Source organism: Nelusetta ayraudi, unplaced genomic scaffold, assembly GCF_046127955.1.
Source record: "Nelusetta ayraudi isolate G7.1 ecotype Tasmania unplaced genomic scaffold, CSIRO-AGI_Nayr_v1 ptg000002l, whole genome shotgun sequence".
Lineage (NCBI taxonomy): Eukaryota > Metazoa > Chordata > Actinopteri > Tetraodontiformes > Monacanthidae > Nelusetta > Nelusetta ayraudi.
In genome coordinates this window covers 9830996-9849013 of record NW_027466052.1, presented here as the reverse complement: position 1 = coordinate 9849013, position 18018 = coordinate 9830996, and the positions used below count along the sequence as shown (strand labels likewise).

The 18018-nt window shown below is 42.8% G+C and overlaps 1 protein-coding gene across 1 annotated transcript; it reads right to left on the bottom strand.

The window, feature by feature from the left end:
- Window positions 1-11849: 11849 nt before the first annotated feature.
- rhcga (Rh family, C glycoprotein a) lies at window positions 11850-16421 on the bottom strand. Its single transcript, XM_076023093.1, has 11 exons — window positions 16091-16421; window positions 15322-15514; window positions 14689-14839; window positions 14448-14595; window positions 14191-14357; window positions 13964-14101; window positions 13341-13477; window positions 13105-13229; window positions 12856-12929; window positions 12702-12775; window positions 11850-12619 (listed from the first exon to the last, which is right to left on the bottom strand). The coding sequence occupies exons 1-11, from the start codon at window positions 16404-16406 to the stop codon at window positions 12586-12588; spliced, it is 1557 nt and encodes a 518-aa protein (XP_075879208.1). The 5' UTR covers window positions 16407-16421; the 3' UTR covers window positions 11850-12585.
- Between the last annotated feature and the right edge of the window lie 1597 nt (window positions 16422-18018).

Here is an 18018-nt window from a genome sequence, read left to right as displayed (position 1 = left end):
ACTGCATGCTGTCTGGGAGGTTCGGGGGTGGCAGCTTTACTGAGAAAAGATATTAGGGAGCATGCAAAAAAAAAAGAAAGAGAAAAGAAAAAATACAGAGAGCACGATCCTGCATTGTGGAGGTGCAGGAAGAAAAATGAGGCTTGACTAAGGGAGAGGGTGAAAATTGGCAAAGAAAGGTTCTTAGCATGTCTCCCAGTGGGATCGGATTGTCCAGGAACTTCTGATAATTCAGAGAATCTGGTCGCAGCATTTGCTGCGACACTGATCTGACGTCGAGCCCCCGTCTCGACTTCATCCAGCGTGGCTAGAAGCTGAGATGATGCAACCTCTTGGAAAAACGTGCAACTGTTGGGAAGGTGTGGAAGTAGCGCACGAGCTGATCTGGGTTGCAAATCTTTATTTCTTTTCTTTCTTTATTTTTCAGAGGAGAAGATGCAAGCTGATGCCTCACAGAGGAAACCCGTCGCCGCAGATCCCACAGCTGCCGTTTTTCTCTTGGATCTCTCTGGCTGCGGCAACAGGAAGATTCATGTTCACGAGTTTTGCGATGGCACTGTTTGACCATTAAAGGAACCACATAAAAGAATTTCACAAGAGTGGACGTTCACCGAGACGAACCTGCGCTGGAGTCACATTCTCCCCCTTTCGCCTCTGTCTGCACATCCTCAGCGGTCTCTGGTGTTGGAGGCACTAAATTACCACTGAGCTAATAAGGACCTTTTTAAAGCCAGCACCAAAATGTCACATTTCCCCTGTATTGTTGTATTTTCCTGTCAATTACAATTTAGAGTGGCCTCTATTTGCTGCGATTGGCTGGTTACTGACGTGGTATGGGCAGAGAGAGAGAGAGAGAGAGAGAGAGAGAGAGAAAACGGCTCTGATGGAAGAGGGGAGAGAAGAGTCACATACACAATCGTGAACAAAAGGCCAAGACAGTGAAAAGTGCAGGGACACAGAGGGGGACGCCACTGTCTGGTCAAGATGTCATGATGTCTGGTTTTATCTACTCATTCTGTAGAGAGCAACATTTGATTTTCCTGTTTGACTGGTTTTTGCATATATCTCTTGTGTAAAAGTGTTTTGATGAAAAAGAATTTGGTGGTACCATATATCATTTGGTCTCAGCTATCAATAAAGATATTTTTGAATCTTAAGTTGTGTCCATATTTGTATTTCCTTCATTAGACCTTTGATATTTCCCAGATGTCATGAATAGTGATCATGAGCAATGCAATAAATGTATTTTAGAGACAAACAGATGCTTCTGCATCTTTTCAGTGTTGGAAACAGGGATCAACTGTAAAAGTTGATCCTGTTGAGCTCCATACTGTGTGGGAATTGATCTCAATCTGGGGCGGAGAACCTGCAGCACTTTGACACTTTGCAGCCTTTGCAGCCTTTACAGATCTTCTCTTCTTCTTCTTCTTCTTCTTTTAATTAACTCTTGGGCTTTCTTTTCTTTTCACATTTAAATGTGTTTGAACTCTCTCTCTCTCTCTCTCTCTCTCTCTCTCTCTCTCTGTCTCTCTCACTCTCTCTCTCTCTCTCACACACACACACACACACACAGTATTAGACAATACGCAATACAAATTGTGAATACTTAATGAGATTGTAACAAGGTAGGATACAGGAAGTGGTGTAAATAGGAAGTGACATCACACAAGGAGGAGGAGGAAGGAAGTTACAAATCAGAGACACCTGTACTGACAAAAAGAGAGGGAACTTCAAACAAAGAATAACAAAAGAGCTGAAGCAGAACCAAAGGAAAGTGAGAAGTGAGATCAGGAGAAGAAGGATAACAAACCTGGATGTGGATTTAGAGAAAATGGTACAACAGGAGTGAACTGGAGGTGGACCAGACAACCACCGTCTTTAAGGAGGAAGAAGAGTGAACTCCCTGGAACAGGCAAACTGTCACCTGTTTGGAACACCAGAACCCTTCCTCGGACCGGGTCAAAGGCCACTCTCCCTCAGCTAAGTCCCTTCACATCCTCATTCTCCAGGCTGCGCGACCTGGCTGCTGAAGTTACACGCTTTCTCGCTTCCTCACAACTCTCCCTCTCTGACTACGCACGCACACACACACACACACACACACACACACACACACACACACACACACACACACACACACACACACACTACACTCACACGCACACCTATATTCACCCTCATGAACTGAACTGAACAGGACTATACACACACACACACACACACACACACACTACATTCATGAACTGAACTGAACTAAACTGAACTGAACTCTACCTGACCACACACACTTACTTACACATTGAAAGGACTCATTTGAATATTGATCTTCGAGATTCCGATTATTTGTGTTTCTCAAGAAATTTAGGTTTGCATAATTGTTTGTTTGTTGATGTGTATATTTAATGAGAAAGTGACTATGAAGCTCACCATTTAAGTTGTAATGAATTTTGCTGGACTTTAAATTACCCTTATATTGCAAACTCATTTTTGGTTCCCTTGTTGTGTTAATAGTCGGGTAGTCTCTCCACCATGTGGAAATCGGCTAAGGCACAGACCGGATCAACTTTAGTAAATCAGAGAGAAAATTTTTTTTTTGAAAATTAGAATAGCAGCATTTGATCTGTTTTGAGAGAAGGAAGCACACAATTCTGGGAAGCAGATATCAAATACAATAGGCTGCACTAATGCCAATGTTTTTCTATGGAGTATCCACATTTCAAAAAGTGAGCGATATTCAGCTTCCTATTGATTGATTCATTTCAAAATTCACCTAAAATGCATAACATTTCAGTTGACCTTTTCTAAACTTCTCAGTGTGCGTTCTTTAATAGTTGATCCGTAGCCCACTGTTGTTTGACTACTCTATTAAATCAAATCAATCGATCAATCAATCAATCAATCAACTTACAGTTATAAAGCACTGAATCACAGCCAAAGGTGTCCTGTTGTGTTTTGCAACAAAAAAACCAACTGATCCCTCAACTGAAAGTGTGAAGTGAGAAGCGACCTTGGCCAAGTAAAACTCCTCAGAGGGAAGAAACCTCGGGCAGGAGGCAGAAGCTGCCTACAGCCTGTTGGCCTGTTTGGCCGTGAGTGCGTTAACCGCCTCCCACAGAGTGAAGACATCATGTCCAGCAAGCAGCAGGACACACCGAGTCACGACCTCTGACTCACCTCTGACACCAGTTGACCTGGCACAAGCCAACCTGCAGACGTTGTCTCGCTCTGCTGCACACACACACACACACACACACACACACACACACACACACACATGCTGTAAAGTTGGTTGTTCAGATTAGGCAATTTGTCGTACCGGTACGAGGGCTTTGATTCGTGCACTGGTGTGGAATTGTGTCATATGGAGAGAAAGTGGAACCTTGTTCAATTTATCATTTAACGTGGATGTTTGTTTACGTTCATTGTGTGTCTTAAAATTCACAATTTGTCAATTCTGTTACTTCTCACTGAATTTAGTTTTGATCATCAACACTTTGCCATCTCCTCAATGCCTCCCAATTTTTTTCCTTTTTCTTTTGAAAAAACAAACGTCTTTGTAAGAATTCCTCAATCATTCTATTAATGAAAGAGCCCCTGTGGGGACTCACCACATAAATCCACCAGTTGACAAAATCTAAAAATGATCAAAAGTGACTGATGCTCAGTCACAGCAATGAAAAGCCAAGCTTTGTTGCGCTGCGAAATTTTTTCCAGTAAATCTTTGTGAGTGTTGCAGCCCAGTTAAACTTGCACGGCAGACGGATAGCTGAGTTTATTTCTATCCTTAAATCATGCGAGACACAAGCAAAGGATTCAGAGGGGGGAAAAACACATATGGCGTCGCAAGTCAAGACTCACCCTCGTTAATTAGAATGATTGACTAAAATCTCTTAAGTGTCAGTCAGCGACATCATCACGTATGTGTGCGAGCCGAAGTGAGACGTTCACACAGACTCGGAGCCCAGACTCAGACTCCTAGCAGCTGTAGACCAGGTTTGTGTCTGTGGAGGGCTGCAGATGATTGTCTAGTCATTTACATCTTCCAACCCAGTGAGCTTTAGGTCTCGTACTATGCTTTTGCATGAGAATAGAAACAGGTCCTGCGAACTTCCCCAACCTATTGACCCAGCTCCCCAGACATGAATAGCTGTGCTTTGAGGCTCCCCAGCCTCTCAAACCAGCTTTAGCCATGCCTGAAGTCCCAATCATGGTAATTTAATATATCTTAAGCCCCTGGCAGTTTTGCTGGAGTCCCTCTACAGTTTGTTTTAGGCATTCCGCGCCTCTCACCTCATCAGCGATACTTTTTACTTGGCAAATTTGAGGGGCTGCTGTGGCTCCACCGAGCCCCTTTCAGCAGCTAAATAATCCTCGATTCTGCATTAAAGAAGTGAGTTTTCTCCCTTTCACAGTGCACTCTTAGAAGGAACATCAAAAGGAGAACCAAGGAAACATGAAACAAAGTGAGGCTCTCTGAGTTGCACCAGTGTGTCCACAGACCGTCTGATCCTGCTCCAGTCGTCAGCACAAGCGTCCCGTATACGGAGCACGCCTGAAAGCACTGATGTAGAGATTTTGCGTTTGAGGGGACTGCTAATCAATTGCTTCTGCAAGGTCACATAAGCAGACAGAGGTAAAATAACATTTACAGTGCACAGTATGCGAAACAATATCCAAATGAGATTTTTTATTTTTTTATTTTTTTGGTGCCTTACAGCTTTATGCCCTGTTAAGTTGGCAGATCAAGTTTTGGCTACGTCCAAATGGTTTGCCAATGTAAATGCCATTCATTCAGTCATTTGAGAAAAAACAATGAAAAGCAATTGTCAGAAAAAAACAAGACGGCACTGTTTTGGCGTTGACATTTTAAACTGCAGCCACTGTTTTGTTTTGCAGTTTGTTGGCTGAGAAACCTGTTCAAAGAGAGATTTGAAAAGCTGAGTTGATTTTTAATGTGTCTACTCTTTTAGTAATAACATTGTGCTTACATGAGAATATTTAAAACGGTGCAATAGCTTCCAGTAAAGCGTGCAGTATTTCACTCAAGGATGTGTGCTTGAATATCAGTTTACTACTGAGCTCCTCTAAAATTAGAGCTGCTGCCCACAATCACACACTTTAATTGTACATCATTATTCATTATTACTACATGAGCAAGGCAGTGATTTTGCGCTGAATAGTATTGAATGCATCGTTGTTACTTTGACTCCACCTGCTGGAAGAAAATCAGTGAGTTCCACACATGGATAGTCGTCATCTTTGCTCATCAATTTTTGTGTTTATGATTTAAAGCTCTACATAAAAATTCTGGCGGCTAAATGTTCAAACTTGTAATCGCTCAATATACCAACGAGTGACAAAACAAATTAAACATGCATTCTGCTTCTCAGCCTATTCACTTGAATAATCAGAATATGTTTTCAGATTTATAGTATGACGTATTTCCGACAGGTCACCACACAAACGATAAAGACAAAAGTGTTTTTAACCGTCTTTCAGCGCATTCAGTGCGGGGCTTTGTTTCAGCTAATGAGATGGCCCATGAACCTCCAGGATGGAGGAATATTTCGCTCAAAAATGGAGATGGGACTGGTCCTGAAACAAGGACCTCTTTAATGGTTGGAGCCCGGCTCTGCAAAAACTGCTGAGAGGGGAAAATTTGTCCAAGAAAACAAAGCGCTCATTTGTTCCCATTCTCTTTACGTCCCAAGCAAACCATCCAATTAACATGGCTTCCTTTCAGATAGTGAGATCAAATAGTAGCAATTATCTGTACAAACCTTGATGAGTCGGAATCTCATGCATTCATGGCTGCACATTTGTTCCTGGCCTAGTTCACTGCACAGGCAGGGCTTGTTGAGGCCTACGCAGCAGAAAAAATAATGATCTGTAATGAAGGTCCACACAATGATGCATATTTGCACCCAAAATACTTGCGTCCTTCCATGTTCCTTTTATATTGAAATGCTGTATGATTCTATTCAGACAGTCAGATCCTGTCTCTGCTCAGGTTCCAGCGTAAATTATGTTTTATTATGCATATTTGGAATAGTTAAATTTGGTTTTGGTCAGGAGAGACCCCTTTCTGTGTCTTTGATCAAGACAACTTTTATCAGGGCAAGTATGCAGGACTCATTATTTATCATTTGCTTGGCCAAATACTGTATCCAGCATGCGTTCAGTTGGAACCCCTTTATCTTTGAGCAAGTGACAAAAATAAATAGTAGGACTGTGTTATCTGTAATTAAATGTGTGGATATAAAGAATTAGTGCCAGCGGGCTTTTGATTTCTGCTTTAAGTGTGATTTCAGTTGTGGAGAGCTGTGTGACACTTGACCTTCAGAAAGCTTTCCAACATTTAATTTTTTACAGACGCACAATATTCCCCCCGTAGCTGATATTCTGTTTTACAAATTCTGATAGTCCTTCCTCCCCACCCCCCGCCTTCGAACTAAATTTTACAGATCATCACGGCTCTTGTGTAGAAAGATTAAAACATTTAGTTTTATCCTGCAAATTATTATGTCTTATTGTGTTTGGCACATGCAGGCCTAAAATGCAAAGTTTAGCAACATGTTACTGTGTTGCAAAATGTGAAAAAAAACTTCAGCTTGACTTCAACCACAATTTACTATTGCGAGCTACATTGACTTGGACATGACACCAAAGGAAAATGTCGAAATGAGGTACGGAATGTCTGCAGTGGTTCACACTTGGAAAAGATTATTCCTAAACGATCGGCAACACGTATATTGGCACAAACAGACAAACGGTGAGTTCCTGAAAGCAGGATCGTCGTGCCTGTTAAGTTGGGAGGGAAAAGCCTGAGTTTGAGTGAGAAGAGGCGCGCGGGCGCGCACGCACACACACACAAACACACATGCAGTGTGTCGCTGTGGCTCGGCGGCGCGGTGTGTGCACATCACGTTTTGTGAGGCTCTGACGAGATGTGACAGCCCAGCTCTCACTCAAAGATCCGCAAATTTGGTCCATTTTTCTGCCTTTTCCATTTACAATGCTTCAGTGGAGATTTCTTTATTTCAGAGTGGACAATGGTCTCTTTATTTCTCATTCCCTACATCTCTCTCTCTCTCTCCCTCTCTCTCTCACACACACACACACACACACACACACACACACACACACACACAATGCCTGGCTGGCAGACACACGCACACTTGCTTGCTGTCATGCTCATTTTGATGGTAATTAATGACATCACCGCTGCGTGCGGGTGCATGGGTTTGTGATATGTGCGTGTGTGTGTGTGTGTGCGTGTGTGTTGGGGGTTGTGTGGGGGCCTGGGGGGGTTGTTGGGGCGGGGGTGCGTTTGTTTGTTGAGCAAACCGTGGGAACAGGGAGCTCTCCAGGGTTGCGAGGCAGGGAGTCAGGGCCTCCAACAATACATATGTTGTTGCTTTTTACCCAAACACCCTCCCTTCCCAGGAGAATCGTTCCTCTCCCCTCCTTTCCTGTCCCCCCTCCCCCCTCACTCCCCCTTTGCTCCCCTCTTTTTGTCACCGCATCGCCCCCTCGCACTTGTCACATCATGGTGTGGGAGATTACTGCCCCCTTTCTGCGGGACGGCCTTAGCGCCTTTGAACTTGGCTGGTCCTGATGGCGAAGACAAGTCGCATCACGCTGAGGGATCTAGTTACCGTCCCAAGAGCACGGACCGAAAACAGTAATTATCTTTTATTATAATGTAAGCACCTCACGGGATACATTGTCATATTCACGCCGTCACGTGTGTCTTTTATACGGAGTGGGACCTCTCTCACAAAGGCAGCTATATTGATCTGAGTCGTACAGCTGGGACGATCCGACCAGCCCCATACTGTCTGCCAGGGCTACGTGTTTAGCAACTGACGTGAGCAAAGATAAGTTATCAAGAATACAGAAGCTGACGGTATCGCCAGACAACATGTAGCACTGAAAAGAACATTTTGGCGTGAAATGAAAAACTTGCATTCGGATACATGTGACTGAGATTAAACAACTGTTGGGTTTTTCCTCTTCATAGTAAGTACTGTATTTATCCCTAAAGACTGGGTCCACTTGGAAGGACACATGCATATTGTATTATATGTATATACACACCAGAGCTTTTTTCTTTTTTTCTTTACCCAAACAGGATTGTCTTATGGGGATATTCTTCAGTTTTCAGTCAGGCCCCTCATGATTAATACAGGCTTAAACTGAAGGTAATGAAATGTGGCCTTTTTGACAATTGAGTGATAATAAAACTGGAGGAACAATTTATTGTCGTATTGCACAAGAAAGACATAATCTTTTGTTTTTGTCACCGTTTTCATACATTACTTCACATCATCAGAGGAGACATTCACAGCAAAGGAACCTGGAAAGATTCATGCTTTTGAAGAAAAAATGTGTTCAGCACGGTCAGAACCGTAATGAATCACAGCTTCCTTAGGTTTCTCTATTTCTCTATTCTAGTATTCCTTGAATATTGACTACTAATTACATGAACTGCAGTCCAGCTGTGGTATACATGTAAATAGCCATGACATAAATTTGTGCTATTTAAATGAGACTAAGACAGACTAAAACTTTAGATATGATTCCAAAATAAACGGCTTACAGGCTGTCAACAGGTTTCACTGTCTGAAAACTTGTATTTTGTGCTACTTTGTGCGCGCAGTGGTTACAGCAAAATTGGCGAGATGAAAAGCAACTAAAAAAAAATAACTAACTAACTTGATGAAATTGTTTTTATATTTTGGAGAAATGCAAAATAAATCTTTATCATATTGGCGGCGAAGGCTACAAAAATGTGACCTTCCGCAGTTTCCCTTGATATCATTATAATGAGATGCTTTTTCCGATGCAGTGTGCAGGCCGCGTTGGCAGGTGGAGTCCCTAATTGGCCAAGCATTCAGTTTGGTTTCCTCGCACCTCTGATTTCTGCTTCTTTTAATCTGGACGGGGAACTGGTGGCCTTTGTGCCTGAATCAAAGCGCTCCCCTGCCATGAATAGTGATTTCTCTGCTTCTACTCACCAGAGGTCGTCTCCCCCGAGACCTTCCCCTCTGACCCCAACAAATGGACTCTTGTCAACTGAATAAAAAAGTAGTGATTGGCCTTTAGTGATGCCTGCAGTTTGGGGCGGCGATCACAGGGTCCTGCAGAGAACTTGCTGGAGCTCGGTGGGACACCCGGTGGTTGTGGTGATGTCAGCGGTTCTGGGCAGCAAGATGATCTTTTTTTTTCCGTAGTCAAATGACAGTCAGAGTGTCAATAACAAACAGAATGCAGCGTAAAAAAAAAAATGTACGAGACACAACTATCATGTTTTGCCTCCTGAAGGCTTTGAATTGCTTTTTTCCAGTCGTTTTTTTTTTTTGTATTGTTTGTTTTGCTCACTTGTACCCAGATGTCTTTCTCCGGAGGACAGTGGGGCTGCAGGATGACGACAGTGAGAAAATGTAAGTCGTCCCGTCCATCTTGGAGCCCAGATGGACGCTGCATTCTGCTCCAATCAGCTCACAAAGGTGATATAATTGCCAGGGCAGGATGGGACAAGGCCACCGCCTTTGGAGTTCTTCAGTCTCCTCCTTTTCCCATTGCACCTATTCTGTCCCACTCTATCCTCCCTGATTATCTACCCCTCCCTCATTGTCCCATTATCCCCCTCCAACAACAGGCCAATTTGTCCGTCCAGCTTGGCTCCCGCCTCCCCTCCTGCTGCGTTATTTAGCCCCCTTTCTGCACTTCAATGGCAGGTACTGATTAGAGAACTTCCACGACCCCTTTGCTGTTCCTCAGAAATCCCCCCTCCCCGTCCCAGCAACCTTTAATCTGATTACAGGCTTTCTGCAGCCTTTCAGAGGAGGCCAGACCCAGGAGGACAATGGAAGACCGAGTGGTTTCACAAACACTCTCCTCACGGTCGCGATTACGATTCGCTAGAGGAGCCGCGTCCACACTCCTCCGGCATCAGGTCCCTCCACCGCGTCGGCAGACAGTGATTAAAAAAAAATAAATGAAAGACATAAGATCGGTCCACTGCCCCCTGGGATCTAACAACTGTAATAGTCTGTCCGCCTGTGTTCGGTTGACAGTCAAAGTTCAGTCAGTTTGCTGATTATTTTCTACATGTACAAAGAGAGTGTGCAAAGTTTGAGACTAAAAACAAGACAGTAAACTCTGATCTTTAGTTTTCCAGGAAGCCACAGACTCGGCTGTGATTGGTGCGTCCAGATTCTTGTTTGCTCTCGGAATTAAACAGTTTTGTCACAACGCAACTCAATAATTAACATTTTACATTATAGTGCCACAGCTGTTTTCTGTACTCTTAAAGACTTTGTTTCAAAATGGAAATCTGCGAACAAAAGGACAACAACAACTGATGCCCTTCAACTGCAGAGATTTTCATTCAGTAGAAACATTTATTTTTTTAGAAATTCATTTCATATTTTACAACATGTGAGCATATTTTGTATCATTCTGCTGTGACAAAGACTTAAGTCAAGACATTTTTATTAACAGATTAAAATGATAAGAATACATATATTGTTTTTATCTGATTTTGGCTTATTCAAAACTGCAACTTCATTGAATTCAAGCTGGGGAATTAAGTCTTAAGAGTTCTCATGGTCACTGGAGACTGCCAGTTTTGATGTTTAGTGACGCATCACCTGTGGCTCACTTAATTCTGTCCACAAAATAAAATAAAAACCACTTTGCGGATTCAACAAGCAGCTAAAACAAATTTTGGGCATATTTATGTGTGTGACAAGTGAATACTAACCCTTACCTGACATGTTACACCGAAACATGTAAGGGAAATTAAAACCTTCAAAATCTATGTCAGACAAAAGAACCACCGAGAAGTAATTGCAAGAATAGATGAATGAACTTCATTTAGTCACTTTGTTTTATTGCAATTGCAACAAAGACGCGAGCAAGGGTTGGAACTCTTAACCCCACAGTTTACATATTTGACCTCCCCAAGTCTTTTACAAGTTGTCCACTCGGACAGCTTGCTGTTGGTGGTCATCTAAGACCAAGTCAAACATATGTCCAACCATTTGTCAGAGGAGTTCATTAAAATCAGTGACCTGGCAGGAAATGACCCTGTGGACCGGTTTGTTTAGACTACAATACAATCGGCGCTGAAGGACTCTGAATCTGAATCTCCAGGGGCAACAAGTCTCTCAACTAACTCTCAATGGCCTCAAAGGGCCGTTTCCTCCACCCTGATCAGCACTTCAGATGTGTCACATGATAAGGAGCTGTCGTTTACCACTCTCTTAGTTTTTTTTTTTTTTTTTTTTTTTTAAAAGGAGGAATTACATGCATTTCAAACCTGAAGTTGCACTCACTCACTCACTCACTCACTCACAATTTCCTGCAGTGATTCATTCAACAAATGTAATGAATGAACATGAAATATAGAGCAATTTTACAGTGTTTTGCGAGAAAATAAACAAATGTTGTTGTGTTGAACAAATTCATGTGTATTAAATAGCCTGGGATTTAAGTTTATTTCTAGAGCCAGTGAGTAAAGGGGTCAAATTGTCTTAATCATATGAAGCATTGCTTTTAATTTTATAGGATCACTAATTATTTGTGAAATACTGATGTCACAATTTTGAAGCACTGTTAGTTTTTCTATATTTCAACCAGGGCATAAAATGATTTGTACTTAAATTGCTGTGCTGCTTTATCTATTTAAAGGCTAATATTGTCTTTACCTTATTTTGTGCATAGCACATATGTTTATACTTCACTCTTAGAACACAGTTGTTATTTAAGCTCTGCTCTGCTCCCAGGATTTTCATTGGTCGTTTAGAGGCTGTTTCAAACAACACAATACTCGGAACATATCTCAATACAACTTAATTTCTTTATTCAAATGTCATCTGATTTCAAAATGTACAAGTCAAAAAATAAAATATTACAACATACAACATTGGCAGTTCGTAGTATACAGTCACACAAAGTCCATGGGAGGAAACATTCAACATTCCAGCAGCTGAATCGGACACTGCAGTTACTCCAAACTTGCACCTTAAGTCAACAATGTAAAACAACAAGGACGACAACAACAACAACAACAAAATAATTATAATAATAACAATGTGCAAGAAAATGTACACAAAGCATATATATATATATATATATATACTTTTGAACCTGAAGCTTTCTTTTTAAAAATAAAAAAGCTATGCAGACATCCATTTTCAAACATCATAACCTGTTAGAAAATGCATCCATTCCTCCATGCATTTAATCACATCACTTAAAATAAACTGTGATTTTCACTTCATTTTTTTTCTCTTTGTCATTCTGCTGTTCACAACCAGCGAATCTGACTGTTTACAATCAAGTACATCATTAAAGAAGAAGAAAATAACTGATTCAGAAAAGCTTCAATTAGGGCTTTGATGCCCCCTTATAATCATAACTTTCTCAACCGTGCTAAACAAAAGTTTCACAGCCCAAGAGTGGCGTATTTTGTAAGTTTCAGAACTGTCCATTTTACAGAGCTTCGTAAGCAAACGCAGCTTGTCACAGCTGTGCATTGTTTTCACGACGTGGCTGATCTCTCCACAACAGCCCTTAACTTTGATCCACAGAAAAGTTGGACTCGGATCTGTGAGAAGAAACAGAGGAACCGATCAAACTCGAGTTCGCCGGGAGAATCGAGCTCAGTGCACAAGTGAGAGTGAGCTTACATGTCCTGGTGCTTGTGGACCATGTGGTTGTTGTACTCCAGCACTGGGGGGATGGACTCCTCATCCTCAGGAACCTGAAGAGACACACACGAGCTCAAGACGTTGTTTCTTTCAAAGGAAATAGCTCCACCTTGTGGTGAAAGGGCATCCTTACCTCCCAATAAACTTCATCGTCGTAGCAGTTGTCGTCAGCAGGGTCGCCCCAGATGGGGAGCTTGAGGATTAAACCTACACGGAAAGAGAAAGAAAACATTTTGACACTTAGAATTGAAGATTAAAAAATGCAGTGAAATATGAAACTCAATGCCGTGTGTTTTGGAGGACACTTTAAGGACTAGTGCATCTGCATAAACATCAGCAGTGAAACTTTGTAAGAGCTCAGAAACACGTTAGTAAAACTCACCAACAATTCCTCCTCCAACCAGTCCGAAGGCGACGGCCACACATGTGCCGGCAGCTTGGAAGCCTCCCTGAGTTCCCACTGATCTGTCTGCAAAATCGCCCTCAAAGTCGAAAACATTTATCAACCTGGGAAGAGGAAAGACAAACAATTAACCCCTGTTAAGCTGTCAACTCACCCCTGAACACGACAGAAGTCATAACAGCCGTCGCGAAGCGACTCTGAACTTAACAACTTACCCCTCTCTGCTATAAACAGATTCAGTGGCGGCTGCAGCAACAATGGCGCCAGTGAAGCCGCCCAGCATCCCCGGAACAGCGTGCAGGTTGTGGATGCCACATGTGTCCTGGAGCTTCAGATGTTTCTCCAAGAAGGGCTTTAAAAGAGAGAGAGAGAAAACAGTCACGCATCACATCACGATTAAGTGAGAAAATTTTTTTTTTTATCTTTAAAAACATATGTTTTATGTATCTAATTAAATTAATAGTGATTTATTTTATACTGGTACCCGTTTTTATCCTTTCTGCACATTTTAAGCGCTGCCAAATTTTATCTTATTCCATTGCACATGTGTATATAATTTATCACTCTTTATCTCTCATCTCTTGCACTTGCATTGCATTTCGGCCCTGAGACATAAGCAACAAAATTCCGTTCTGCACACCTTGTGTACACCTGAGTGACAGTGATGTTTGTCAAAGCCTATTACACCATAACAAATGCCAAGCTTTTTGGAGGTGTGCGTAAAAAAAACTCCCGAAATGTTTTTGTTTTTTTTATTGTATCTTAGAAGCATGTTGCTCTCCTGCCAATCTTCCTCCTACGCACAGCAGGAAAGACTGACTGAAGTGTGAATGCTCACCGTGACAAACAGATAGCCAAAGGTGGAGATGATTCCAGACAAGAAGCCCACAATCAGAGAGCCATATGGGGTGATCATGAACTCGGCTGCCGTCCCCATGGCCACGCCACCTGCCAGAGTGGCGTTCTGGATATGCACCTGTCAGGTGAAACAGCAGGAAGGAGTTGGTTAGGAGGATTTTATCCGGCGTGATTTTGAATTGCAATGCCTTTCACGAGACACGTTACCATGTCCAGCTTTCCTTTCTTCTGAGACATGCTGGAGATGGCCACCGCGGTGAGAACAGAGGAAGCGAGAGCCAGGTAGGTGTTGATGGCTGCCCTGTGCTGTCCGTCGCCGTGGTCAGTGATGGCTGAGTTAAAGCTGGGCCAGAACATCCACAGGAACAGCGTGCCTGAGGAGAAAGAGACTGTCAGTCTGCCTCGAGAACAGACGAGTTCCTCATGCAAAGCAAGAGGAGCTCGGAGGTTCTTGGGTCACCTACCGATCATGGCAAACACATCAGAGTGGTAGACGGAGCCGTTGAGCCGTTTGCTCTGATGTAGGTTCGGTCGGTAGAGGACCCAGGAGATTGCGAGACCATAATATCCCCCGAAGGCGTGGATAACCATGGAGCCACCAGCGTCTCTGCACTGCGGGGGGTCAGGAGCGTCAGATATCATTAAGGACAGTTCATTAGCGGACATCGGCAGAAATGAAATGGTGCAAGTGTTGATTGGACTTACGTGAAGGAGGCTCAAGATGATGTACTCCTCCACGGCAAACAGCGTGACGCCAAACAAGGTGACGACCAGCAGCTGGACAGGGCTCACTTTGCCAAGAAGAGCCCCGTAGGCGATTAGCGAGCCGGCACAGCAGAAGTCAGCGTTGATGAGGCTGTGAGGGATCAGGCAGAAGGACATGAGGAATGAACTTCATCTTTAGTGGCTAGCAGGATTTGTTTTATTCGTAACATTTCTTATTTGTTTTGTTTCATCTCTGGCCTAATCATATAGAGATAGTGTGAAGTACAGCGCCGCTATGTGGTGCTAAAATGCTGCACGGCTCACATCGCAAAAGAGCCTCTCTGAGAGGTTAAAGTCAATGTCAAACCTGCAATCAGGTAAATTACAGTTAATAATAGTTCTCCAGCCCCTACTGTAGTTCTGTGAATTTTTCAGAGCGAACAAACTTGAATTTCAATGCTTCAATTCACCCGTGCAATGTTTCACAATGAGTTAATTACACTCTCACTAGCAAGCTTTTTAAATGTCTCACTCTCATAAACTACAGCGCGTCACCTGCACCCCCATCAAAGCGATTAAAGCTGACAGCTTTAAGAGAGAAGAGTGAATGGCGGGTGTGTTGGGCACGCTTACCTCTCAATTCCGATGGTGATCTTTCCAGTGGTGAGGTCCAGGGTGTGGAACCAGCCTTGCATGAGAAGAGCCCACTGGAGGCCGAAGGCAGCGATGAGGAAGTTGAATCCCACTCCACTAAAGCTGTAGCGCTTGAGGAAGGTCATGAGGAAGCCGAATCCAACAAAGATCATCACATGGACGTCCTGGAAACCTGAGAGGAGAGAGAAATAAACCCTTTGATTAAAAACATTCACAGGGATTTTTCTTTTTTTTTTAATTGTTACTTCATACATTTTCCTGCCTTGATATAGTTAAAATCCTGTGTTTGTTTATGAGGATTTGTTTCCCCTCCAAACATCTCCATCTGTTGTATAAAGTCAGTCAACTTGCGTGAGATGATCAGGCGGCAAAGGAGATTCTGGGGTATTTACTTCCTCCGTTGGTGTGTTAGCAGTGAAAACAGCTCTTATGTAATCTTCTGCTTCTTGTTTCGAAATGTTGTTTTAATGACTGTTGACTTTTCCAATTTGATGTCGCTGTAGCATTTGACAGTTTGTGCACGCAAATAAAAACTGAAACACGAAATAGTGATGAAAAAATTACAATGTGCAAAAGGACTTCATTCTCAATAGACATAATTAACTTTTTAAAAATGGATGGTTATTTCTGCTTGTTTGGGTAAAACAATCACTTAATTACTCAACAATCAATGAAAATTTGAGCCTTAATCGTAGAATAGAAAATAATAGAAACTCTCCCTCGGCAAGGGCTCTTATTTGGTACTCACTGGGATATCTGAAGTAGAAGTCATTCTCGATGTCGCTGGTGATGTTGTGGGACCTTCGAAACTCTGGCCAGCGGCTGCTTGACTCCTCATCGTAGCGGATGAAAACCCCGAAAAGAATGATCATCGCAATCTGCCAGACAAAGCAGACGGCCGGCAGGCTGACCCGGACATTGGTGTTCTTCCTCTGGCTGAAAAAGTTGCAGCTCTCACAACAGTTCCCCATGGCGCTGACTCGCTGCTGATGCTTGCTCTGTTTCTTCTGCTGCCTCCAAGGCTCTGCTGTGACTCGTGGCTCCTTCCCAGCAAGATGCTGCATTTATACACTCCAGTGGTGGTGCAGTGGGTGGACTCAACTCAGGTGATGGTAGGTGAACCACTCCTCTCTCCTCACCCCCACATGTCCTGTATCAGTCAAGTCAACCAGAGGCAGACAGGTTGAGCAGCATTGACACATGTATGAAAATCTGATCATGTGCGTGTGTGTGCATGTGTCTGTGCACGTGTGTGTGTGTGTGTGTTGGGAATGTCAGCACGGAGAATTGGTGAATATTTTTTTTCTGAAAGTGACTCACTGACTCTCAGTGTCAAATAAATCACTGAAGTCTTCCAGCATATTTAGGTATGATCAGCTTTTATTAGATTAGATGTGCCAGCTTTTATTCGAGCTAAGAGAGGCTGTTTAGGGTGAAAACATTGAAATGTGCGCTCATGCACACACTGAAATTGTGCATATACACACTAAAAATTTTAACGCATGCACTGAAAATGGCAACACATGTTGTAAACGTGTACACACGCACAATGACAGTGTCCATCATCTTTGAGGGTACCGCACAGGCATGCAGCCTTGATCCAGTTCCTTGGTCCAGACTGCCCTTTTTTTAATTGACCTTCAGGTTTAGGTTTCAATTAAAATAATAAATAGCGAAGAATCCGAACAAAAAAGATTTCCAAAGTCAAATTGAAAATAAATTTCCATTTAAAGTAACAATAGAAAACTGAAACTGTACGAACAGAGGTGCATGATACTTTTAGAATTATACAGACCGCTGTGGTGATCCCAAAAAAATCTCAAAGCGTGCCTTCCGTTTACACTGAAACAACTTCCAAGCCCACTGAATTTTTTTTTACACGCACACACACACACAGATACAACCCCGCTACCCATATCCCGCAGTCAAAAGCTGGTGTCAAAAATGTTTGAATGAATGCGCCCATGTTTTTTTATTCTTATTATTTTTGCGAATGTGCATTGTCATTGTGCGTGTGTGCACGTTTTCAAAATGTGTTGCCATTTTCAGTGCGTGTGTGCACTTTTTTATTGTGTATGTGCACAATTTCAGTGTGTGTGTGTGTGTGTGTGCACATTTCAATGTGTGCACGCATTTCAATGTTTTTGCCCTAAACGGCCTCCCATATTTTTTGCCCTAAACGGCCTCCCATATCGAGGTGCAGAAACGCATTCATGCAGAGCATAAAGAACTGCCACATCAACCACAGGGACACATTTTAATTTGTTCTCTATTACTGCTTATCCTGTTCTCGGGTTGCTGGAGCCGATCCCAGCGATCACACATGGACCGAGGTGGCAGTTCGTTTCACGGCAACAAGGCAACAACAATGAATGTGCCTGCGTTTGAACAGTGGGTGGAACTCGGGGTACCTGGAAGAACTTAGTCACAAGGTGTTTACTACACCACTTACTTGACATGCAAATCAACCCGTAACAACCTTCTTTGTGTGAGCTGACAGTGCCGTCCATAAAATGCACAGTAATTGACAAAATACAGAAAAGAAAGTCCAACTGCACCTTAGAACAGATCGCCAGTCCAACATCCACCCACACTGGCATTGACTCCGACAGACAATTTACAGTTGCCAAATGACGAGGAAGTAACAGGAGAGAACCCACATGGAGAACAATGCAA